At 36.7% G+C, this 27,216-nt stretch overlaps 1 protein-coding gene and 1 non-coding gene across 5 annotated transcripts in view; both read right to left on the bottom strand.

Annotated features, from left to right (window-relative positions):
* Positions 1–699: 699 nt before the first annotated feature.
* Positions 700–27,216, bottom strand: part of LOC592512 (ubiquitin-protein ligase E3C) — a 36,090-nt gene continuing 9,573 nt past the window's right edge. For all 4 annotated transcript variants that reach the window (XM_030995943.1, XM_030995944.1, XM_030995945.1 and 1 more), the window contains exons 2-22: positions 26,672–26,774; positions 25,876–25,929; positions 24,746–24,955; positions 23,395–23,507; positions 22,721–22,872; positions 21,979–22,129; positions 21,236–21,474; positions 20,425–20,573; positions 19,548–19,729; positions 18,403–18,489; positions 17,449–17,603; positions 16,627–16,850; positions 16,050–16,154; positions 15,385–15,558; positions 14,569–14,710; positions 13,811–14,055; positions 12,907–13,028; positions 11,992–12,082; positions 11,541–11,639; positions 5,133–5,420; positions 700–4,494 (exon numbers count right to left, since the gene is read on the bottom strand). In XM_030995943.1, coding sequence (XP_030851803.1) covers positions 4,324–4,494; positions 5,133–5,420; positions 11,541–11,639; positions 11,992–12,082; positions 12,907–13,028; positions 13,811–14,055; positions 14,569–14,710; positions 15,385–15,558; positions 16,050–16,154; positions 16,627–16,850; positions 17,449–17,603; positions 18,403–18,489; positions 19,548–19,729; positions 20,425–20,573; positions 21,236–21,474; positions 21,979–22,129; positions 22,721–22,872; positions 23,395–23,507; positions 24,746–24,955; positions 25,876–25,929; positions 26,672–26,737 — 3,219 coding nt within the window. In that variant the 5' untranslated portion in view covers positions 26,738–26,774 and the 3' untranslated portion in view covers positions 700–4,323. The remainder of the gene's footprint in view (positions 4,495–5,132; positions 5,421–11,540; positions 11,640–11,991; positions 12,083–12,906; positions 13,029–13,810; positions 14,056–14,568; positions 14,711–15,384; positions 15,559–16,049; positions 16,155–16,626; positions 16,851–17,448; positions 17,604–18,402; positions 18,490–19,547; positions 19,730–20,424; positions 20,574–21,235; positions 21,475–21,978; positions 22,130–22,720; positions 22,873–23,394; positions 23,508–24,745; positions 24,956–25,875; positions 25,930–26,671; positions 26,775–27,216) is intronic.
* TRNAV-CAC lies at positions 10,736–10,808 on the bottom strand. The gene has a single exon. It is a non-coding gene; the product is annotated as a tRNA-Val (tRNA).

Raw genomic sequence — 27,216 nt, 5'->3', positions numbered from 1 at the left:
GGATTGCAATAAGGTTGAGGGTTTGGTTGAGGGTTAGGTCCTGGGATGAAGTTAAGAATATAAGAAACTGACGTGAAGCAATTGTCGCAGGAGCAAGTGTCGTACAACTGCTGCTGATGGTAATGATTACATGTATTTTGATGATGAAACTTAAAACCAAGACATAAAAAGTATAACGACGTTGAAGTTCAAGAGAGTGAGAACAAGGATAATAATGTGACATTGCTAATCATAGAAAACCAGTTAAAATGAAGAAAAAACAAAGATGATAGCACATGTACTTGGCACAGGTTATGTTTATACTTTCATATTCACTTCGTGCATTAGCCCTATACAAAGTGATTGCAAACATTGACAACATGCACCCCCCCCCCCCCTAAAATTTTTCTTTTTTTTTTAAATTCCAAGATCGGTTGAACTTTTTTTAGACCCCTCCCCAGGACGTCGATCAATTACATGTATATGCCCTCCCCCCTCCCCAAACATCAAACTCTGGCTGGGGCCCTGCCTACGCCACAAAAGGGGTTCTTCTCTGCGCTGCTGTGGCCATCACAAGTTTATGACACCCTTCTCTGTCTGCTGTTGCTCTCATTGCCTCTGACAGCTTTTTCCCTGTCCATATGTGGATATCTTTGAACAGAAGGGGTTACACGCTCTTATCCAATCAAAGGTAGAAAATAAAGAATTGCATGCACATAATGCCGATTAAATAACCATGTTTGTATTTAATACAGTATACAATACAAATATAACAAACATCATTCCATTGTGCATCCATGTTTCATAAATAAGAAGAAAATAATATGTACCAGTAAATAGAATTACAGTGTAGGAAATACACACATAAGTACTGAAAAGAAATAGAAGGAAAAAAACTGATTAACTTCCAAAAAATTATTAACCACAAATTAAGGTTATCTTCACATTAGTGATACACACTAAAACATACTAAATAACAACTACGTATTGATGGAGTGCCTTTAGCACGTTGCTCAGTGGATAGGAGCGCTATTAAAATTCCCAATCCTAAATATTAATACATCACACGTTTCATGTACTTTACATTAACTTGTATCATAATTCACTAAAAAGAATGATTGGGTTTAGTTTGTATAAAGTTTTAGAAGTCCCCTTTTGAAAAATTATCCCAGATATAAAAGATGTATTTATAACAAAGGCTCCATACAGAAATTATTTACTCATAAGTACAAGGAGAATGAGAATTACTAAACAAGAATTAACATACTGTGATAAATAAATATGTCATGAAAAAATTCAATAATTTGGATCATCTTCTGTTTTAAACTTGATACTTGCAATACAAATATTGTAATAGTTGACAAGATCTATTTGTCCAATTAATAATTTCAACTAATTACAATTTTCATTGAGGTATTGGCATCAAATTTAACAATCAATATACCATTTATTTTTACTACTACATGGCCATGTGTTTAATCAAATGAAGACACTGCCATTGGCTTTCACAAGGCTTGTTTAAAATGCAACATATCAGAAGTGTGCATACATGTAGTAGGCAGTACTAGACACTGATTACACTAAATAACTTTATGTAGTTCATCATAATTTGGAGGGTATCTTTTCAGTTTGGTCATGTGAATATTCAGGCTCAGAGTATTGCTCCATGAATGAAATTTTGGCTACAGATGGTTGGTTATTGACAATAAACCTTGCCAGTAGAGGCCAGGTACTGCTAGCTTGTATTCAGACATTGGCAGAAAAGAGGAAAAATGAGGAAGAAAACAAAAACATTGAGTGATATAATGCAAGTAATTCAGTCTTTTGATCGATAATGGGCATCCTTGGGCTAAATGCGCCTTGCCTGGATTGAATCGAGTGTTGGCCAAAGCACACCATGCATAGAATATACGGTAGGTCATAACCTTGATTTGGGGAACTTTAAGAATTCTTCACAAGAGGGAAAATAAGAGGAACACATTACAATGAAAAGACAGGGGCGATAGTGAGCACTAAAAAAAAAAAAGGTTTTTGGTTTTCCCCTCAACCACGCCCCCCTTGAGTAAAAAAAGAGAAGAGGATTCGCAGGGAAAAAATGGCATCTAACAACATTCCCCCCTTCCGAGTAAGAAAATTGGGGGAAAAATAGGGCAAAATAGGGAAGATTAGAGAAAATAACTGGGAAATCGGTAAAATCAGGATAAAAGAGGGAAGAAAAAAAAAAATCGGGAAACCGATTTAAATCGGGTTTTCATCAGGCCTAAAAAAACAAAAGCAAAAACCAAAATTTGAATAAGGGAATTGAGTGTTAGCCAAAGCACAACATGATCAGAATATATGGTAGGTCATAACCTCGATTTGGGGAACTTTAAAAATTCTTCACAAGAGGGAAAATAAGAGGAACACATTACAATGAAAACAACAACAGCAAAAACCAAAATTTGAATAAGGGAATTGAGTGTTGGCCAAAGCACAACATGATCAGAATATATGGTAGGTCATAACCTCGATTTGGGGAACTTTAAGAATTCTTCACAAGAGGGTAAATAAGAGGAACACATTACAATGAAAACAACAACAGCAAAAACCAAAATTTGAATAAGGGACACCCTTGGGCTAAGAGCATATTTGCCAAAGCACATCATGCTCAAAATATAGGGCATAGCTAAGATTTGGGGAATTTCAGGAATTCTTCGCAAGAGAACAAAATTACCCCGGTACATATTAATTGAAACCACAAAGAAGAAAAAAAAAATTGAATGATAATGGGCACCCTTGGGCTAAGAGCATATTGGGCAAAACATGTCATGCTCAAAATAAAGTTTATACTCAAAGTCTACATTTGGGGGACTTTCAGAAATCTGATACCAATCAACTCTAAAGGCTCTTGTGAAGTAAACTTCCTTACATTTTTATGACATTTCTTCTTTTAGAAGGTAACTAAACATCCGAATACAAATTCATAAATTTTTATTGATATATTACTACTATCAAACACAATGAAAAAAATGTGCAAGAGAACTACATACTGTAGAGTCACATGAGAGATATACATATCATTAAATATAAATTTAAAAGAAATGAAAATGCTAAATTTTCTTCAGGAAGCAGGAAATTAAAATTTATTTTAGCACAATACTTTACACATTACCTCCTTCTTTTAATTCAGTATCATATTTCATTCGAATCGGGAGACATATTGGATATTTTCTCTCTACTTCATCATAGGTACTATAAATATCTCTTGTGCTATGAGATCCTGTAAAGATTCAATATTCAATATTCAAGTTCCTATTGTCCGTATATCATAATACAGAAATTTGTTTCCCATTGGTGTTACATACAATAATTATAAACAAAAAGGCATAAACATGATAGCTGAGAGCCAGAAGGGTGTTTAGTTAATGCTGAACAAAAATGAGTCGACACCCTTTCAGCCCCTAGCTCTTGCCACGCCTAGATTTCATAGCATTGAGCACATTTTCTGTTGCACTTTCTCTTTTATACATTGTATATACATATTTGGTATAAATGCCATAGAAGTATTTACAGTTTTCCTTGCTATCCTCATACCTCACTTTGATCACACAGAGAAGACTTCCTCATCCTGCATGCTCCTTTGAAAGATGTTCATGCCTTGGTATATAGTCGTTTGTGAATTAGGCAACTTGGCGAACACTGAGCAAACAGGTATTACGCACCCGTGCGGACGTACGCACAAAGGGACACTAGTACGCAAGGAGCGTAATACCCATTGGCTCAGTTTGCTGCCCTCTATATACCCACGCATGAGCAACTTGAAAATATCTAGTATCTCTCTGTAGAAACTATTTTCCATGAACGTTCATTCAGAGTCTACTCATCTCCCCTAAATGCCACTCTTTTTTTTCTTCTGAGGGCATACAGCATCATTCTTCTCTATGTATCTTCTCCATCATATAGATATTTGGCCAAGCGCGACCTTGCTTTGGTTGAATAAAGCAGCTCTCATACCCCTGTATGCTCTTCTGTACTTATCTGTCTGCTATTTCCCTGAATAACAGTCCTCTTTGCACTCAACTCAGCTCAAATCCAGCTCCCGATTCAATGGCATAGAGCAGTTTGTCTCTCAGAGTCTCCTCATCGCTGAACTCTGGTAGTTTGAGGAGGTTCAAACACATCTGTCTGCTATTTGCCATGAACGTAAGGTCTGTTACGCTCTCACCTCAGCTTGAGGTCAGCTCCTGATTCAATGGCATAGCACAATTTCTCTCTCAGGATCTGCTCATCAACGAACTCCAGTCGCTTATAGAGGTATAAATACACATGTCTGGTATTTGTCACAAATATACATCCTTTTTGCACTCAGCTCAGCTCAAAGCCAGCTCCTGATTCAATGGCATAGAGTAGTTTTTCTCTCAGGGTTTCCTCATCGCTGAACTCTGGTAACTTGAGGAGGTTCATACAGGTGCTGGCTGTGGGTAGCCTGTCAAGCTCACTACCACCATGGTGAATGCAGAACGCTGGGTAGAGTTCCTACAGGAGGATGGAAACCAAAATAAAGAGAGAGAATAACTGGAATAATGTACGTGTACATCTTTCTCCAATTACAAACACAATAAACAGCTACTTTTAGGCTCTTAAGAAAAAAACTGCATTTACAAAGGAACATCGATCTAGTTGACTATTTTGAGGTACAAGGGCTTATTCTTTTTCAAAGAATATTCATGGTATTATAAATTAAACAAATTATCCACTACTCTCTAACAACCAAACCTACTGTTTAAGACAGCCCAGAGAAACAATAAATGGCTACTATAAGAAAGGTTTAGTAATGCGAAAATTATCCAACGACGATGGAAAACGCCATAAAAACCAACAACAGACAGGGGGGCATTTCTGAGCAGAAGTCAAGAATAATGTTCATAAGGGGGGGGGGTAAAATAGTAGTAGTATATCAGATTATGTACAGATTATTTATTTGTTTCGTTCTCTGTAAGCAATGTGAATGAAACTACTGCAAACCCTGCATGTGAAGAACACTCCAAGGAATGAAGAAAGGTGCTTTTTTTATAGCTCCCTCTAACACATATTTCAACAAGACACATTGCTCAAGGGAAAGATAAAGTGTGGTCTATAAAGGCAGGTGGTCTTTCTATACAGGTTTTACCAACCTTGAAGCCTAGAAGAGGAGGTCTGGAGCAGCTGGTCACAAACTTGAGCAGATGCCTCCGTTGAGCATTCGTCAGCCTCTCCACCACTCGCCAGAAGTTGCCGATGACGGGACTGTCATCCTTGTAACCCCCAGAGTAGTTGGTGTGCTGGCGGAGGTCCTCGACATCGATTGGCATGGAGGCACCGGAGATGAGCACCTGGAGCTCCTGGTGATTGAACATGCGGAGCCACTCGAGATCAATGACGTCGGAGAGGCCCTGTCGGAAGGCCAGGATATGAGGCCGGATCTAATAAGGAACAAGTTGGGATGTTGGCGGGAGAAAGAGATTGCATAATAAAAATGGAACAGTAATAAGGAAAACAATGAATAAATTGAAATGATTCGCATCTTCCCTGGTATGTTCATACAGCTCCTGCCTTATTCATTTATCAACTTGTACCGAACTAAAATCATGTTTCAAATCAGATTTTATAACAGCCGACTCTTATTCATGTTTTTTTGTGTAATTCATCACAATAACAATAAATATACAGTAGGTTTGCAGGTGCACCATGTGAGAGAGAGAGAGAGAGAGAGAGAGTGTTGAGGAGTCCTGAAAAAGGACTCTGACTCGGTAATCTTTCTTGGGGGAGTGTAGTCCTAAAAGGGACTGTTTGTTATCTTGCTTAGCATATAATAATAATAATAATAATAATAACTAGACTTTAATTCGTCACTTTGACGAATTAGGTGATACGTATGCTCATGATTTACATAATGAAGAATGCATTTTCACGATGTCATATTGTTATATAAAATTCTTCTCCAATTATGATCTATCCATATGTCAAGTTTCTACTGTTTAGCCTTGATCATTATGGATGTATGGAAGATATATTGAGACAATTTGACCATTGACACTAATAAACATAATGAGGCCTACACATACACATTACATATTCCGTGGTAAGAATGAAGAAAGCGAGGGAAAATGAAGGCAATGACAAACGAGTGAGAGAGAGAATATGGCCGGATTCAAATTAAGTGTTCTTTAAATTATTAGACCCAGTACTGAGGATCTTTTTATCTGCCATGTTTTTGTTAATTGATGGCTTTTGAAGCTACATAGAAATGCCGTCTTTTGTCACCAAATATTGTTCAAATAGCATTGTAGAGACGATGAACAACTACTAACGCAAAGTCGTAAGCCATGAGAATGTCAATTTCTATCTCGTTCTGCTAAATAACCCGAACAATAGAATCAACCAAGTGGAATCAACTGTTAAACGAATTTATCATGAGTTCTGAAACTTCAATTTGGTACTGCACATCATAATAGTATTAAAGAGCAGCAATGGCGAACAATTGTCGCTAAAATTCAGAAATTGTTGCTTAGATTGCTTAAATTACCATGAGACATCAAGCTTCATAGAACTATGATCGACAAACATGATATTGTTTTGAAAACACTATGAAAAAATTGGAGGTAGAATGAATAAGAGATAATGTGGTCATGTAAAAAAGTGCATTATGTCCATGTTAATCCCCTAGTTCCAAAATTATGATTGTATTCTGTATTTATTTCTCCTATATAATTTATTTCAATTTAAAATAGAAATTCTAATGTTCCTTCTTTTGGCTTGATATTTCAGCAACGAATTGACATTTTTGGTAGACATCTTGGATGTATCATAGCAATAAATTCTTGGCACATGACGTATGGTGTATACGATAATAATGATAAGAAGAAGAAGCATACAAATAACTATAAGAATAATAACAATAACACATACTAACTATAATAATGATTATAATTACGATATTTACTATAATAATAAATATAACAATGAAAATAATAATGATTATTATGATACTGCTGATATTACTACAACTACAACTACAACTACTAAGAAGAAGTAAATGAAGAAAAAGGGGTAGGAGAAGAATCATTTCAGCGATATTAGGAGTATATTCTCAATGATTGAAGCATACACGTGCATACACATTACATATTCCGTGGTAAGAATGAAGAAAGCGAGGGAAATTGAAGGAAATGACAAACGAGAGCGACAGAGAGAGAGAGAGAGAGACAGAATATGGCAGGGTTCAAATTAAGTTTCCTTTAAATCAGACCCAGTACTGAGAATCTTTTCATGTGCCATGTTTTCGTTATTTGACGGCTTTTAACGCTACATAGAAATGCCGTCTTTTGTCACCAAATATTGTTCAAATAGCATTGTAGAGATGATGAACACTAATGCAAAGTCGTAAGCCATGAGAATGTCAATTTCTATCTCGTTCTGCTAAATAACCCGAACAATAGAATCAACCAAGTGGAATCAACTGTTAAACGAATTTATCATGAGTTCTGAAATTTCAATTTGTTACTGCACGTCATAATAGTATTAAAGAGCAGCAAAGGCGAACGATTGTCGCTAAAATTCAGAAATTGTTGCTTAGATTGCTTAAATTACCATGAGACATCAAGCTTCATAGAACTATGATCAACAAACATGATATTGTTTTGAAAACAGTCTGAAAAATTGAAGGTAGAATGAATAAGAGATAATGTGGTCATGTAAACAAGTGCATTATGTCCATGTTAATCCCCTAGTTCCAAAATCATGATTGTATTCTCTATTTATTTCAATTTAAAATAGAAATTCTAATGTTCCTTCTTTTGGCTTGATATTTCAGCAACGAATTGACATTTTTGGTAGACATCTTGGATGTATCATAGCAATAAATTCTTGGCACATGACGTATGGTGTATACGATAATAATGATAAGAAGAAGAAGCATACAAATAACTATAAGAATAATAAAAATAACACATACTTACTTTAATAATGATTATAATTACGATATTTACTATACTAATAATAAATACAACAATTATAATAATAATGATTATTATGATACTGCTGCTATTACTACTACTACAACTACAACTACTAAGAAGAAGTAAATGAAGAAAAAGGGGTAGGAGAAGAATCATTTCAGCGATATTAGTGATTATGTTCTCAATGATTGAGGCATACACATGCATACACATTACATGTTCCGTGGTAAGAATGAAGAAAGCGAGGGAAAATAAAGGCAATGACAAACGAGAGCGACAAAGAGAGACAGAATATGGCTGGGTTCAAATTAAGTTTTCTTTAAATCAGACCCAGTACTGAGGATCTTTTTATCTGCCATGTTTTCGTTATTTGACGGCTTTTGACGCTACATAGAAATGCCGTCTTTTGTCACCAAATATTGTTCAAATAGCATTGTAGAGACGATGAACACTAATGCAAAGTCGTAAGCCATGAGAATGTCAATTTCTATCTCGTTCTGCTAAATAACTTGAACAATAGAATCAACCAAGTGGAATCAACTGTTAAACGAATTTATCATGAGTTCTGAAATTTCAATTTGTTACTGCACGTCATAATAGTACTAAAGTAGATGTTCATTGATTTTAAAAACTAACTTTATTTTCATTATTGCAAAGTTGAAGCTTTGATTCGACAAGGTTATCAAAATTCAATGCTTGGACACATTCGAAGTAATGATTAGTATGAATTACAAAACGCTTAAATACAGCCCGGCATAGCACCTGAAGAGCTCTCCGAACGCTGCTGAGATGTGTGAGATCACAGTATGGACATGATTTGCACAAGCAGACGATGTCCCATGACATCTCACACATTTTCAGTGCCTGTGTTTTCATCTTCTCTTGCCTCATTCTAAACCCCGCGCATGGTTTATTTTGATGACAAATGCAGCGATACAAAAATAAAGGAATCTGTCACTTGTAAGCAAAATAAGACGCCATTGTAGATTCAGCTGCACACTACGCGGTATGTTCGGCGTTTCAAGAGGGAAAAAATGCCGTCCTTAATATCATTCCGGGGTTTTTCAGTTTGAAAGTCTGGTTTCTTTGATTGTTAATTAACCCCTATCCTGTGTATTTACAAGCAAAAGATTTTAGTTATCAGAATCGGGTCATATCCCTTTTGAATGATTTGACATGCTATTACATTTATATACACTAAACTCATTATAATTTGTAAAAAAAAATAGCTTTGCAATTATGTTCATTCTTTATGGGATGTCGTCTGCTTGGGCAGTATTGGCCCATATAGTGACGTCATTGGTGCCAGTTAAAAATGTCAGAGGAAAAAATGTCAGAGGTAAACAAGTCAGAGGAAAAAATGTCAGAGGAAAAAATGTCAGAGGAAAAAATGTCAGAGGTAAAAATGTCAGAGGTAAAAATGTCAGAGGAAAAAATGTCAGAGGAAAAAATGTCAGAGGTGAAAAAATGTCAGAGGTAAAAATGTCAGTGGAAAAAATGTCAGAGGTAAAAATGTCAGAGGTAAAAATGTCAGAGGTAAAAATGTCAGAGGTAAAAATGTCAGAGGTAACAAGGGAAACGCTCTCGGCAGTCTCGCCTGCATAACGTAATTCAATATGATAAACAAAAATGTCAATGACATAGCGCTCATCCGCATCTCGCAACAACAAATATCGTAAATTTTATGTGGTACACTTTTGAACTGGTCAAACAATAAAAATTTGATGCCCTGGAAGGGACATAATTTCATTTCATTTGCATAAAGTACCATAAATAATCAATATAGAGCAACATCTCACAATTCTGTGTTGAAGTTTAGTGTTCCAAATTTAGCTCTATCAGATAAGGCAAACCAAATCAAAATCGGTCAAGAAATGAGGGAAAAGAAGCAATTTTTGTTATTTTTGGAATAAATTTGCATAAATTACCATAATCAATTAAAGGAGAGCAATTTCCAAATTTTGTGTAGAAGATTAGTGTACCAAAGTTAGCTCTACGATATAAAGCAAACCAAATCAAAATCGGTCGAGAAATAAAGGAGAAGAAGCCTTTTTTGTGATTTCAAATGAATTTGCCTAAATTAGCATAGATAATGAATTTCACGATTCTGTGTAGAAATTTTAAATCCCCCTCCTAGCCCTATCATATGAAACAATCAGAATCAAAATCGGTTGAAAAATAACGAAGAAGAAGCATTTTGAAAATCCTGATGTTGATGCCACAACAAAGTCTAAGTTTGTTGATCTTAAATGACCTTTGACCTTAACTTAGTGACCTGAAATTCTACTCACATGATTGGGGAGACTTGATAACCCTATAGTCCAAGTTTCATTGACTAAGAACTTATACTTTCAAAATTATATCAAAAATTCAAAAACTTAACCTTAGCTTAAGTGTTTGATGATGATGCTACAACATAGTCCAAGTCTGTTGACCTGAAATGACCTTTGACCTTGACTTTGTGATCTGAAATTCTACTCACATGATTGGGGATACTTGATTACCCTACAGTCCAAGTTTCATTGACTAAGAACTTATACTTTCAAAATTATATTAACAATTCAAAAGCTTGATGATGATGTTAATCATAATAATAATAATAATAATAATAGCCTAATAGTCCACTCCAAATTTTATTAAACCGAAAAAGAAATTCTTTTTGCCCAATTGATCGTGAGCCCGGCAGCCACTGAGCAGCACCAGATTGACGTTGCTCTACCCCTTATTGTTGAACGCCAAACAAGGTAGCAACAACTCCTATCTTTTAACATCTTTTGGTATGACGCGGCTGGGGTTCGAACCCAGGACCTCCTGGTTGTGAGGCGGACGCTCTACCGACTGAGCCAACACTCCAGTTCTAAGGAGAACTATAGCGCTTGAAAAGGATGAGTGGCTCAACGTTTCGAACAGGTTGACTACCTGTCGTCAGGAGTTAACTTAATAAAGTTAATTTAAATATTGATATCCCACACTTTTGATGTATTTCTTAAAACCTGCCAAGTCAGAATGCACTTTTTATAGGATGAGCTCTAAGAATGTTTACTCCAGATAACTATGGGCGCGTTCATGCTTGATTTTGAAGGCAGAATGAGCGATTTGTGACGCTCATCGTAAACGCTCATCGTAATCGCAGTTCCACGGTGCACTGTTCATGCTCACTTCTCCAGGCAATTCTCCTTGGGTGGCCTTCAGCTGGATTCGCAAACCTGTGTGCGCATGCTACGTAGACCCACTAGAGGTCAGTGCGTTGACCCCATTTAAACACGTTTACAAATTGTAAACGCATCTTTTTGTGAGTTTACGATCGGCGATCGTGATCGCCGTTTTTCGGTGATTCTACAAAAGTGAGCATGAACGCAATCGTGTTTCAAACTAAACGCGTAACAGATGCCTGATTCTGGCCGTCAAAATCAAGCATGAACGCGCCCTATAACAGGCTGAAATTAACATGCTTTAAATTCAAATCAATTCAATCCAAAGAAACTTCAATTTTCTTGCAGGAAATGTTATATAGAAAGAAAACTTGTAATAGTACAAAACATTTCTCATTCTGCATGATATACTGAAAAGTAGTCGGACACATACCTGTTTGTTGAGCCTGAAGTCAGCCATGAGATGGATGTATTCTATCCTGTTAGATGCTGTGACTGGAATGTCAGAACCACCAGGCTTCAGATCATGAACCTACAGAAAGAGGGCGAGACAGAGAAAGAGTGAGAGTGAGACAGAGAGAGACATCAATCTACATTTGCCACTCTCCACCCAGGTGTTAAATGGATACCGGCAGGAAGGAATTCCTTGAATGCTCGAATGGTTGCCTAGTAGAGCCAGGGAAACATTGGAGCACCTTCAGCACCTTACATGGTGGATGTGTGTCCTATATAAATATCAAAAATTATTATCATTATTCTAAAACTTATCGAATTGCTGAATCCTACACTACAAACAGTGCCTAACGTAACACCCAACTACAGCCCCACATCTAAATCTAAACCTTATCGTTGATGAATTAAACAATTTCTGTAAATATCAGTACCTGTGCTTCTCCAAAGTCATTGTCCATGACTGTGAATGTCAATCCAAGGTCACAGATATCTCCCCGGTAGTCCTTCAGAAATAGTAGATTCCTGGGGGGCAAGAAGAGATAAACAATGGGGGAATATAAAACACTGTTCCATTATCTGGTTGTTCTCAAAGGAACCCATTATATGATACTCTGACAACTCTCTCAAAAACCCTCAGAAGAGAGGAGTCAAGTATGCAGACATATAGTGAAACCAGCTTTAGCAACCAAAGAAGGACAAACTTAGAAAAACAAATCTTCTGATGTGTTACTCATTGAAACCTGTCTCAAAATAACATGAACATAAAGACCATCTGCTTGTTGGAACTTTAAAACAGGTTTATGTCAATCTTGTATTGGAAGTCTGGAAACCTGAAATGGAGAAACATAATTTTTCCATATGAATCAACACTTTACCATTGATAAATGCAAATAGCCATTAAGAGTTGATACATGCAGTTAATAAGAATTGAATATATATATATATATATATATATATATATATATTAGAAATTTTTTATATGCAATGGTTTAAGGTCCATACATCACAACATCTAGTTTGACTCAACTCCCAGGAGGTGTTTCACAAAGAGTAAGATCGACTTTAAGTTGGACTTAACTATGGCAGGCCACTCATGCTACTGGTTGCTCTCACCATTATGATCTTTAGATAATATTTATTCCTTCAATAATGAACTATCAAAAACTGTAAATTCTGTAGATTTGTGACCATGATTTGTAGTCCCTTGAGAGACCAATGCCAGTAAATGGTGAGAGAAAAAATAGTGGCATGAACGGCCTGCCATAGTTAAGTCCAAGTTAAAATCAATCTTAGTCTTTCTGAAACATTCCCCTGATCAGTCTTGCATTACAATAGTGTTAACTTACTTGTACATAAGAGGATCTAGGGAAGCTAAATGATGGATGTCTACATTGGTATGTCTGCTCAGTATCTTGGAGAGAAAGAAACTTGCAAAGGGGATCTCTACCAACAGGTTCTCATACAAAATCTGTAGGGAGAAACAAAAATAGTAAATAAGTAGAGGTGTTGTGGTCGAGTGGATATGTCACTGGACTGTGGATCACAAGGTCCACAGTTCGAGTCCCACGGAGAACTAATGTCCTTTGGCAAGACATTAAATCTAACAGCTGCCTGAGCTAGGGTAATAATTTCCAAAGCTTTAAGGAAGCGCATAGAGACGTGCTTTTGTAATGTATTATAAATGCGCTATACAAAAACTGAATATTATTATTAATATTATTATTATGACTTGCCAACATTGTCTTATACATAAATTTTGATAAATCAGACAGTACATATAAATCGTTATGCTCATAACCATCTACTAGTATTCATTTTCTTTTCATATTCTTTTCATCTTGCATGATTAAACCAAAATTGTATTTCAGCCAAAATTTCTCACTTATTGCAATACATTTATATGAATTACAATACATGAAACCTCTAATCTTTGACCCATTCACCCTCCTAACTACTTGCCTCATGCTTGCATATTTATAAAGACATAAGTACATTTGCAATACAGCAGCTTCACTGATGAACTGGTATCTTGAAATCAAAGAATCTTTATGAATACAATGACACAGAAGTCATCTCCCATAAGAACAGATGGATGGAAACCGAATGACAAAATGCCTCTGACACCACAGCATACCAATAGGAGATCAAGCTGGGCAACATGGTTGTTAGACCGAGGAAATTGGTCATTTCAACCTAGCCCGATATATTCTACAAAACCAAACTGCAACCTTTCAAGTTTGAGATACATACCTTTCCTAGTATCCTGCCAATAAAGTAATAATGCTTGGTGAAGTCTTCCATCAGCATGGCCGACTGTGGGTTAGGGTAGAGCAGTTCATCGGTTGTCGTCCTGAAGAAGCCTCTGTTGGGATCAAAGGCTGACATCAGGAGCTGAGAAAGGAACTCTCGGGTAACGCCTCCACCATCAATCCCAGCCTCGTCTAGGCCCTGGGCGTTCTTCAGGGTCACCCGAAGCTTTTTACGCAAATCAGGTTCTGAATGGAAAGAATAAACAATGTGAATCCATGTGTATATTCCACAATATACATGTAAACGAAGCAGTGTCTTTTACAAGGCCTGGACAACCATAATATGCTAACCAAGGGAAAGCAAATCATAAGTATAAATTTCCAGATTAGGAACAAACAGAATAGTAAGGATACTCTTTTCAGTTTATGCACTCAGGTAAAATAAGGTTAAAATCTTAAACCATCCAAAAACAATTAATGGGTTTCATATCTGGGTCACAGATACATATCTCCCCCCCCCCCCCCCCCCCTCCGCCACACACCCAGTGAAAACATAATCTTTTAAATCAATTACTCATCTCTGAGACTCAGAGACAGTTTAATTTTCATTTACATAGTGTAATTTACAATTTGTCTTTCAAATGCGTTTTGACCGGAGTATTCTCATGCTCAGCTTAGTATTCAGTTGGTCAACAAAATATTTCATCTTCATTGAAGTTTCTCCAAAAAGGACATAAATCGAGGAAACAAAGGACTCACCATTCTCTGGTCTCAGTCTGTCATAAGCATCTTCATAGATGTAGTTTCTCCTGATGATGATGTCAATGGATTTACCCGGTAAGAAGCCAGCAAACTCCCCCTGTGAGTCGTGCTTATCAGCCAATACCCAGTCTCGAAATACCTACAACAAAGAGACATTTAATGTAGCAGTGTAAACATGGCATATTCAGAAAAAAACAAACCTTTACCAGAGAACCATCTTTAAACCAAACAGGCCCCTGCATCATGTATCATACCTGTAACATTGAATATTTGGGATGATGCAGGACTGCAGATGACATATTTCTCTGTCTTCCATATGAGGCAGCAAATAAACATAATACACTAACGAGCATAAAGAAAATTACTATATTTCTACAGAAATCATGTCCCCCCCCCCCCCCCCCCCCCCCAATGTAACCTGACATTCAAAACTATACATAACAAATATCCGGTGCATGACTGCTTCATACTTAATTTGCTATAGCTGGAATTCATCAAATAAAAGGTAGCACCCTATTACGAAAAACTCTGCAATGCAATGTAATCATCACATGAAGAGCTATGATTGATACAAATAGATTGCAACCACATAGAAATTAACCACAACTCCCTAACAATAAAAAGCAACTGTGACTTTGCGATTGATTGGAGGATTTGTTTATCACCTGCATCTTTCTGGTAACCTATCACTCAGCTCTTGTCAGGAATCAGGAGATAATCTTATGAGTGGGGGAGAGTGCAAGGAAAATGTCATAAAATGACCCCCTAAAGAAAGTTGAGCTTCCAAGAATGAACAAAGTGTGTGACCAATACCTGGACTCTCTCTTCAAAGGGGATCACAAAGGGCATCTCAGCCAGGATGACCAGACGTCTAGCCATGTGGGTGGATGGAGGCGGACCTTCCTCATCCTCTAGGTTTGGTTGAGCCAAGAACTGCAGTCTCCTCGGCCGGTACATTCTACCTCCATGACCTCTCACACCTCGCGACTATCAAAAGTAAAGAAAAATACAGGTAAATCATAATACTGTTCATTACGTTCCATATTTTAATGGTTAACTGAACTATGAACTTAATTCTTACAATTTTGGTGGTAAATAAACTTCATCAAACTTCAGAAACGAGTATACTTCCTACAACTGGTATATTACAGGGTACATTAAATGCTGCACTAAATTTGATTATGATATACAACATCTTTAATGCCAAACTACCTAATGCATGGGTTATGGCCATGAGTAATGCAAGGATTCTAGGATTAGGCAGTTAACCATACAGATTTCTCCCTATTGGTTAATGATGAAAATAATAATAATAAATAAAATCAGAATATTCCTTTCTAGCTCATACACATAAGGCATTAAGGACTTTTCGATTTTGCAAGTCGACGTAGTGGACTGCTACGTTTGACGTCACACGTAGCAGTCCACTATGTCGACGAGCAAATCGAAAAGTCCCTATTGAATCATGAGTAAAATACCCTTTCAGCAAAGACGTGGACATTTGGAGCCAGCCAATGGTTGTGTGGACAGAATGGCCGCCTGATATCACGAGAATGGAGCTGCTTGATCAGTTGAGTTGTAACCTGATGCAGAAAAAGAAAGACATCAAAAAAACAAATGAGTAGATATATCGTAAATAGTAACAGAAGACATATCCTAGTTTAGATCAAACATATTGCGATGACAATCAAGTGCACTAACCATTGGCATAAAAAACAATATTCTGATCTCAATACCGGTAAAACCAATTTCTGAGGCACATTTCGACCAGTGTCAAAAGCACCATGTTTGTGGCACCCGCAGAGAATTTCATAACGATTGAAACTGGACTGTCTACAGAGGATAATTTTACACATATAATATACCTCAGAACCCTTATTACTGAGGCCTATGTAAATTTTAATGTCAGAAACTGCAATATTAGAGGTGATTATGAGCTAGATGTGTATCCATAAGTATTATGTAGTTAATGAAGTCTATTATTTGAATAAAAGTTGATGGAAACAAAAAGAAATCTCAAAATCATTATCTTGAAATAGATGTGGAGGTAGGTACCTTGAAGACATGAAGCCATGTTGCCATGACCTTCTCTGCTTTCTTAGGGTCAACCCTCTGTCTGACCCCTACGCTGGCCATAGCTAGGGAGTAGTCCGATGTGACCGATGGGGTAGTCTCAGGGTAAGCTAGCTCCACCATTCCCAAGCAGGTGTTGCGTAAAGCCCAGCTCATGTGCACCAGCTCCTCACGGGTGAATGGCATTAGGCTGTTCCGGTTTGAATCTGCGATTTGAAATGCGATTGAATGGAAATGATGAATGATAAAGTGCAGTATATGTTTCTGGGACAGCTATGGAGTCAGGAAGATGACTGCATGATGATACTGAACTACATTTTCAAGAATTTAACTAAACAAGGAAGAAACAATATACCAATTAATGACAATCTTTTATTCATGTCTAGATTTAATTTTCAAAAATCCAATATTACTGCGTTGATTATCAACTACAATTAAACATATTTTTCTGACAGATGGATTAAGAAAACATAAATATACTTGATCACTAAGTAAATGAATCAAGTATAGGAACATTCCTAGTTTATAAGATGCATTTCAAAAAGATTCCAGGGCCCTCATCAAGAGCATTAATAACACAATGAGGTTTCTCTGGGTTAGTAGTTATCACCATTATTTCACTACACCAATCTTTATTTAAAGGGTTCATCTTAACAAATTTTCTTGCATTATCGTGAGCCATAAATTAATAACAAGTGCGTCAATCAAATGTGGCTCTTTCTGGGTACCGGTAACTAAACTGTGGACAGTCCATAAATATTAACAATATATTGATAAAATGGTTGACATGGATTGAATTTGTACCTGCATCATCACCATAGAACTCTGAGTCATGGAGAGACATGAGAAGATGACCAAAGAGAGAGCAGAAGACAGAGAGAAGAGGGATGATACGATTGATGTCGGTTGATGGAAGATCTATTCCTCTTGCTATCGTCTGCAGCAAGGGGATGCGGGCCCTGTGATAAAAGAGAAAATGAGAAGGAGATGTTAGATTCCTTTCATCTGTTGATAACCAGTAAAGGGTCAATCAGGTATATGTACAGTTAAGAACTAAATTATTCATGCCCTAACCAAGTTTTGTCATTTTTTAAATATGTGAAAATTGACTTGTCCTGATTCATTTTTCTTGAGAATGTGACATAATTATTAAAACTTACATCTAAAAGTATTCAACAAAGTCCACCTTTCATTCTTGAATTACAAAAAACATCCTATTTACAAGGGGTATGAATAATTTAGTTGTTAACTTTATATCATCAATGTTGAAAGCTTTTTTTAACACTTGTATTCACAACTAAGAGGTACTAAGAATAGTGCTTCAGGGTTTACTGGAAACCGCCATTACATTCCTTAATTTGTTCCTCTTATGAGCATTTTGCTATACTTGGGTCCATAGTAACGGTTGTAGCTAAAATGTCACCTCTATCAAATGGGATCAGCAATGAATGGAAATTTTTAGTGCCCCCCCCCCCCCAAAAAAAAAAAAAAAAAAAAAAAAAATAGATACAAATTAAATAGATACAAATTAAATAAGGAAAATCCACCCGAAAACAAGTTTTCACTCAATCCAAACCATTATAGATAGGCATGTACTATAAATGAAAATAACCAAGGTCATCAATAACAAAACATGTGCTGGAATAAATCATAAAGTATGTATAGAAATAAGTCTAGAAGTGGTTATTATCGATACAATGAGTATAACAAATTTCGGTCTTACGTGTATTACTCAACAAAAAAGTGAAATGTACTCACCCTGTTACTGATACTGATGAAACACTCTTCAATGTAATCCAGAGATGCCTCAAGAATGACTTGTTAATTGCAAGAGAGTACAGTAATCTAAGAATTAAACAAGAAAAAGATTAAATGACTTACACAGAAAGAAACATATAAGAGGCAACAGTAAATGCCACCTTGCAAAGAAAGAAAACAACAAATAACTATTCAAAGGGGGGAAATAGCTTAAAGGTAAAGACCAGTTATGGTCATGCGATTGCATTGTGAAAGAAACGTTGTGGAATCGATCAGAAAAGGTTGATCATCGAGCATCTAGCATCTGCAAGGTTCTGGAATCATCAAAATGATAAGAAATTTGGCCCATTCTTCGTAAAGTTACAAGCACTATACATAGAAAGATGTATATGGGACTACCCTATATCTCTCACAGACCATGAGAGAAACAAATTTACCAAATATATGAATTAGTAGGCGGTTTCCCGGCAAATTTTTTATCATCATGTATTAGTCAAAACATATTCTTTCACATGATTGGTAATGAGAGCTTCCATTTCATTTTTTGAAATTGGGGCGTTTCCAATACTGGTCTTTACCTTTAATTATTTAAGTTTCCAATTCTTAAAGGGATCCGGTAACTTTGTATCAGATTCTGAAACAAAATCCTGGATTAGCTCATGCTGCAATGATAATTATAAACCTTTAGGTCAGTCTGGAACCCCATGTCTTTTACAAGCCGATCGTCTGTCTGATCATCAAGATATCTATGATTGGAAATCGAAACCAAATTTTGTGTTTGCCCAACAGTTTTCACAACACTACAGTCTATTGGGAAAAACGAGTATGGTAAAACCGGTCACTCAAAGGTGTTCACAGACACTGATAACACGTAGGGCCATGCATCTCAGATTTAACATTGTTAAACGATGACTGTAAGTATGGCAGATGAGTCTTTTTGTTATCCTTATCAAATTGTGGAACACTGAGTTCAACAAAAGTATGATCTAAGACCCAAGCTGTAAAGCACATAGCAAGCTTCATGTCAAAAAACTGAAGTATAAACAAAATACAATCAAATTCACAATAAACATCACAAATTAATTGTAATACTACTACTACTACTACTATTATGTAGCACTATGTAGTGTATTGCATGCTGTTACCTAGTCCTGGGTACATGAAGCTTGTGATCCACCATCAGTGAATGACATAAGGTACACAGCGCCGTCAAGGCTGCCACATTGCCATGCGTTGTTGTAGCGATGAGACATTGGACGTGAGCAGGAGAGTTGACCTGTCTTACGCACTGCTCACGTATCTCTGAGATAGTGGAAGCGCTACCAAACTGTAATGACAGAGACAAGAGTGGAATTTCAGCGTTATTTTTCATTGGGATCTTAATGCCTTATGTAAAATGGCTGCCAAATTCCACTCAACAATTCAAATAATGTATAATGTACAGTGTACAGGTGTGTGGAGTGAACTTTGAACTCCTAGTCTATGTCAATTCAATATAAGAAATATGTAAATGTCTTGTGAAGTTTCGTCCATTGAAAGATATTCGAAACCAGAAATGAAATTTGTCACTTGAAAGAGAATATATTCTTGGTGAAACAGACAAGACCAAATCCACAAATACAAGACAATGAAACTTGTGTTTTCACTTCTATCCATTGGACGAGGCTATGAGTACGAGTTAACATGTCTTGCCCGAGGAGCATAATCATTTGATATTATACAACTCACTCCTAGGTCCTAATCATATAAATGGTCAAACACAGTCATGTGTAATTCATTCACCGAGACAATCACTTTTTTTCATGAAAGAGAGTGCAATAGCTTACACTACTATCGCAAGTTTCAAGTGTGCGACGAGCAACAGCGCATGCAGCAGTTAATTTGCTGGGATTTGGTGGAAATACCATCAATGGGTTGTCAAGTCTTGCACAGCAAACCTGTGGTCCCATCAAGAAATACCACCTAGTCTCGCGTAGAGTCTTCAGAATACACATCTCAAAATAAGAGTTTCATGACACTCACCTCTCCGATATCTCTCTCTACATCTTCCTCCATGTCGGAATCTTCATCAGCGGCAAGCATATGATAGAGTCTCTCAGCGCTAGGCAACGTGGGTAAGAGGATCTTAAGAAGAAGTAGGTATCGGATCACAAGGTCTGAAGGAAATTGATCTGCAAGAGGGAAAATATAAAGACATTTTTTTAAACTTATGCAAGTCTTGCTTTTTTTTTAAGGTTATAGGGGACTAAAGACAGTGGCAGGCCCTCATTTCATTCCATTTTCTGGCACAGAGCAGTTCCCACAATGCATCAACTATGATTACATCCTACACATCTCTATAGCTCAATATATTAATTAAATTTCGAAATCCCAACTACTCTTGCATTGAAACACACATGATAATGGGAATTTTTAATCTTGAATAAATGCTGGCTAGGGTGAGATGTTGATTAGGCAGTTGAAGTTCATGGGTCACATTACACATAAAGAAGGCCTAGAGAATCTTGCTTTGACAGGGAAAATTGTGGGAAGAAGGAGTAGGGGAAGAAGGAGGACACTTTGGATGGACAGTCTGCAGAAATTGTTGGAAGAGAGAGGAGTGAAAGAACTGGGAGTGGTACTAATACAGAAGGCTAGGAACCGAGGGTTGGAACAGTATGATCGCCAAAGTCAAACGATATGGCACTTAGAGAGAGAGAGAAAGAGGGTGATTGAAGATATTTCAAGGGTTATCACTAAGACTGTAATTGCTTTGGATGTACACAAGCATGAAACACAGATAATTATGTTTAACTAGTAGAAGCATATAACAACTCGTTTCTTCGACACTCACCAACATAAGGCCCCACTATGGTCATAACAGCATACAGTAACCATGGCGATGGCTCCACCCCTAACTGCATATTCTGTTCATCTGTGCCATCAGTCAATGATGGTAGGAGGGCTGCAAGGAGCTGTTCCGGCGGTATACCACCCTCCCTCTGGGCCAGTGCAGGTATAAGGAACTCACTGATTTGATCCGTAGACTGCCGGCACAGCAGTTCTTGGCACAGAGAACACAAGGCTATATTTCTACATAAAGAAATGAAAATGGTTTAAAATTTGAAGTTTGAATTTAAATGGACCATCCTACTATCATCCAGAGTAAAATAAGACAGCTACATTGAAAAAGACAGAGCTCAACATTAAAATTCTGCACGATAGTTTTATTTTTAAAATTTAATTCCGAAAGTATTTGATACTAAACTTCTTGCAGTTGCCAAGTGTTACAAATATATATGTACACAAATTATGAAATGTTGCAAGTCCATCTCTTGCATCTTTCATGCTATTGTTTTGTTTTGTGGAGCTCCAAGCAAAAGAGAAGGGGGAGGGCAAAACAAGTTGATAATGGAAACAGCATGTCATGGAAACAGTAATACAATGCAGTTACATTGACAAGAACAAGGGATAATGACACTCAAGTATTGTATGATCTCTCTGTACTTTACTAGCATTCAACATAAGTAGAAAGAATGCAGCTGTATAGTATTTCATCAAGCACTGAACCTCAATTTCACTCTCCTGGAAACTGACCTTTGAACTTTGAAGGCTGGGTGTTGACCTGTGACTTTGAGAGGTCTCAAGGTGAGGTCAAGGCTGGTTTGAGCTAAAGGTGGAGGATGTGACACATCAATTCCAGGGGGGAGTCTCTCATTGATAAAACCCCTGAGATTCTTGTAATAACCTGTTCAGGGAAAACCATACGAATGAATGCGATCTGCATGTTATCCATTCATCAATTCTAATCTAAATGCATTCATTTTCATTGTGTTGAACTGCTCCGTGAAGCAAGATAAACATAACTTTAACATTAGAGGGATACCATATAAACTAAGAAGATTACTCTATTCACAAATCTAATTCGTATAAACTAACACTACAATATGCAAACAATATTAGTGCTGAATGCTGCCATCTCTACCTACTTTGGGGTATTTTCCATGAATAATAACAAATACTACTTGCAAACTAACGAATGATAATCAACTAAATTGCTGACAAAAGTAAAAAATATGTACAGGAAGTTGTTGCTTGTAACAAATCGTTGTATTTATGCAATCAGCGAAATTGTTAATAAGCAAATATTTTCTTCAGCTATACTGCTAAATGATTAGTTGTCATAGAGGCAATACATAAGATGTCCATAAAACAAAGAAGACAAATTCAAAATATGAATTTACCTACATGTATCCTAAATTATGAAGATTCAAATAACAGACATTTTAGTACAATTTCCTTGGATGATATGATTAGCTTTAATATCGAAATGCATTACCATTTTGCACTAGGTACATTTGAAGGGCAGCTATGGTTTTTATTGCATCATCCAGGGTGATTCCATTTTGAGTGTAGGTAGTAACATCTGTGTAGACCTCCAGCATACGGAGGGGCATTGCAACTGGGGTAGAAGAGGGTGCTTCCAGGAGACTGTAAAGACAAAGGTTATGTGAAATACACATATTATTACAGCTTGAATATGATTTTTTTTTTTTTCTCAATTTACCTTCCTAGCCCAGACAGAACGGCAAAATGTTGAAATAAATCGCAACAATAATAAGGGAGTTGAGTGTTTGAAATATGAGATCACTAAATCTATGCAAGACAAAGTGAATTTTGGATAGAAAGAAGAACTATTTGGAAAACATTGCAAATTTACATTTTCTAATAGACATGCCCTACAGTATTAACTAGTTAGGGCCTAAGCCCCTTGTCATGCATGTTAAAATGAAACGGATAAATAGAACAAATAGAAAGTGAAGAAAATAGGTGATAAAGGGGCATAAAGTCACTTTTATGATGGCTTTGTTTACATCATAAAGGAAGGATTATACATTACAAGTGGCTATTATGGCAGCTACTATAGATATCTGTTCTCTTGTCACTTGAAAATGGTCTTAAATAGAATTTCATACATGTATATGTCATATTTATTAAAATATATTATTATACCTGCAGCAGAGCCTGAGAATGTGCATCGTCTGATAGAGCCAGGTCTGATGCTGTTGCTTCAACAGGCCAATACTCTTCTCTCTCTGCTTTAACATTGTTTGACACAACCACGTCTGAAATCAAGAAAATATCACGAAAAATACAAGAATAAAAATAAAATGTCTTGTGTTCCCAGACTAGCCTCATCAGTATCAATTCTGTTCTCCTTGAGGCCCTGCAATCAACCTTAGGTGTCTTTGACATTCAATATAATATGGGAAATAATTCAAACCAAAACTATTCAATACTTTTCAACTTTCACTTGGACATGTTTCCTTCAAAAATGCAACTGACCAGCCAAGTGGAGGGAACAGAAATATTAATTGATATAATAACAATTAGCTTAATTATATCTATCTACAAGTAAACCAACTTTATCATATACTGTACTTAACATTCCAATATCAGCATTTTTATCGATTGCACTATAATTCAGGAAGCAGAATTTATCTGCTGAAAAGATTTAGAATATATGTTTGTTATGTTTGAGCATATGGGAATATGGGAAATAATTCAAACTAAAACTATTCAATACTTTTCAACTTTCACTTGGACATGTTTCCTTCAAAAATGCAACTGACCAGCCAAGTGGAGGGAACAGAAATATTAATTGATATAATAACAATTAGCTTAATTATATCTATCTACAAGTAAACCAACTTTATCATATACTGTACTTAACATTCCAATATCAGCATTTTTATCGATTGCACTATAATTCAGGAAGCAGAATTTATCTGCTGAAAAGATTTAGAATATATGTTTGTTATGTTTGAGCATACAGTGTTGTGAACTGGAGTGGAATCTTTCTATCCTCCTTCCCTCTCTGTCTTTATATTAACAAAATCTAGCTCTTTTCTTTTTATTCATCTCTGCCCGTCCCTCTTTTCTTTCTCTGCCTTTATCCCTCTATTTCTGTATGTCTTGTTCTATCTCTCTTTTTGTCTCTATTCATTTCTGTGCATTTCAAACTCTCTAACTCTCTATCTTTTTTTAACAGTACATGAATAATAATAATAATAATAATAGTGGGTTCTTGTGTAGCGCTCATGTCTGTCAGACTTGACACTCCTAGCGCTAAAAAATTATTACCTCAGGTTAAGGATGGCTGCCATTATGTAACTCTAACATTTTAAGAAACTAATTCATGCCAGGTACCCATGTACCCCACCTGGGTCAAGTGTGGCAAATGTAGACTAATGTCTTGCCAAAAGACACGAGTGCTGCGGTGGGACTCGAACCACAAACCATGTGATCCACAGTCCAGTTATGTATCCACTACACCACGACACCTCCAATATTAATATCTTACCAATCTCTGGACATCCTGTTTCTCACTATAAAATCGAAGGAGAAGCCTAAGAAGCGCATCAAGGGTCTGAGAGTCAACTTGCTGCTGATGAACGCTTTTCATCAGCTCCTCCCACTTCCCTCTGTAGAAACGCATCAGCTTCCGCCTGCAGATGGCGCCCCGCACAAAGGACTGCATTTTAACGGCACTTCTCAGACGATTCCGCTCAGCCTGTCAAAGAAGGAGAAGAGAGAGAAGGAAAGTAGAAGGGTTTCAAAACGTTGAGAGCATTAAAATAATTTAAGCATGCCAAGTAATGATGAAGGATGTTGTAGTTGAGTGCCGAGAATGATTTTGCCATAATTATACTGAATATACTGTATGTACAAATAGTTTCATTCAAATGCAAACACAAGGGGCAGTGACTGAGAACAATATCTTTGTATGTTGTTCGTCTTGCCAAATGCAATAACTAGATCTTAATAGCTTCCCCTATAAAAAGCCCTTTATTGTAATACACATACCGTAATTCATGTTGTATTAATCACACTTTTTTGCCACCAAAAAAAAATTCAAAGTCGGGGGTGCGTCTTATACACGGTACACCAAAAACAAAACAATTTTTTTATATTTTTTTTTTAAGCTTTGATTTATGCCCCTCCATCTGGCGCTATGCCTGGCAATGTCTCCCAGCTCAGTAATCGGTGTGTTGACTCACCACTCGGAAACTAGAACAACACTCAAATTTGTCTGTCATCTTGGTTTGAAAGTAATCTTTCTGATAGATCTCAATATGTAGTTTATAATAATTCCTCCAATTTTTCTTCTATTACACGGCGTACCACAAGGTTCTATCCTAGGTCCTCTACTGTTTTTTAATTTACATTAATGATCTTACACATTCAGCTGCACCTCGCAGTTAAATGAAAGGCCTTCCCACGTGGGTTTTTTAACACGGACCTGGCTTGCTGTCGACAGAGTTTTTTTAGGGCGAAAAAGAGGGGTGCGGTTAATACACGAGGGCGGTTTATACAACGTTAATTATGGTACATTATAATCGAAACTGACATAACGAGGTTCTTCAATACAGGCATAAAGGCAAGTGGGTAGAAGTAAACTGAGATAGTATGATGGAAGTTCAGATGGCTCACCTCTCTCTTCTGTCTTTCCTCTTGGTTTCTCTGGAGCAGTGATGCTGTCATTTCCTGAAAAAAAAAAAATTATACATTCCGTAACACGCCTCCAAATAACCTTTTACACAGGAGGTCCAGACTGACACTTACATGTACATTAATCTGTATGCATGGGTCCCCCCCCCCCATCATGATCCTTTTATAAATTTTGTTATTTTCGGTTCTTAGTAAAAAAAAAAATTAGGGGCCAATGTACACACATATACTGGGCACCCACCACCTGTTCGAGTAGAGCCCGGCATTACATAATATTACAAAATGTTGACGAAAAATCAAAGCACAATGTCTACTTCTTTATACTAAAGATGCAATAAACCTACAATAAGATCATTCTTAAATAAGTAAGATGAGGCTACAAAAGTTTCATGCTGTGGATAGTTGTTTGTATATATTTTACAGCCCCACTGCACTACTTATAGCTACTTGCGCCCTCTATACAGCTAATAATGCCTTAGCGGTACCCGTTGATCCCCATGATGCCCTTTTTCTTATGTTAATTGTCAGTTGATTTGATGAGATAACCACCTGCCAGTGATCTTGCAGGGAAGTCTAATCCCTCAATGCCAAACTAGTGCAGAGGGCTTTAAAATAAATGTTCCTACATGTAGCTCATGTGCTGTTCTGAAATAAAATAGTTGAAACACTTTTAATCAGATCTACATGTACATCCAAGTGATGTAAATGACATTGTCTGTCTATAATGCTTGCCTACAACTACGAGACATAATAGCTTTCTTACATGTACAGTACTGACCTTTTTGCTGGCACCTCGCATGGAAACTACTGGCTTCCTGCGAAATTCCCCTTCAAAGCTGAACATGGTATTACTGCGCTCCAAACAGCACTAACAAGAAAACCTGAAAAATACAATAAGACGGCAAAATGTAAACAATGATTTAAAGAGAATTTCTAATCACTTTGTTAGTATGCAGAGTCTATTTCCATTCAGACATAGCAAGAGAAGTGTCTAAAATTATACAGTTGTTGCAAAATGTAACCATTGTATGGCCAAGGGTCCATAACCTACCGGTATGCAAGTTGTATAGCTGTACACCTTGCAAATGTGAATATGAATAATGCAGTGCATAAAATGTGCTAAAGTTCAGTCCAAGTGAGAAATTATGACAATATTGACAACAATTATGCAAGTTTTGCACCTTTTTTTCTCCCATTGTTCTGAAAATTGAAAATAAACATGAATCTGGAAATATTCCTTATTTTTAGAAGATGTCTGACATTTTATGATAAGTATGATACCACCTGATTGTACAATATTTTTCTTTGCAACTGATGCAATTA

Source organism: Strongylocentrotus purpuratus, unplaced genomic scaffold (assembly GCF_000002235.5).
Source record: "Strongylocentrotus purpuratus isolate Spur 01 unplaced genomic scaffold, Spur_5.0 spur5_scaffold_3, whole genome shotgun sequence".
Taxonomy (NCBI): Eukaryota; Metazoa; Echinodermata; class Echinoidea; order Camarodonta; family Strongylocentrotidae; genus Strongylocentrotus; species Strongylocentrotus purpuratus.
This window is presented reverse-complemented; position numbering and strand designations above follow the sequence as displayed.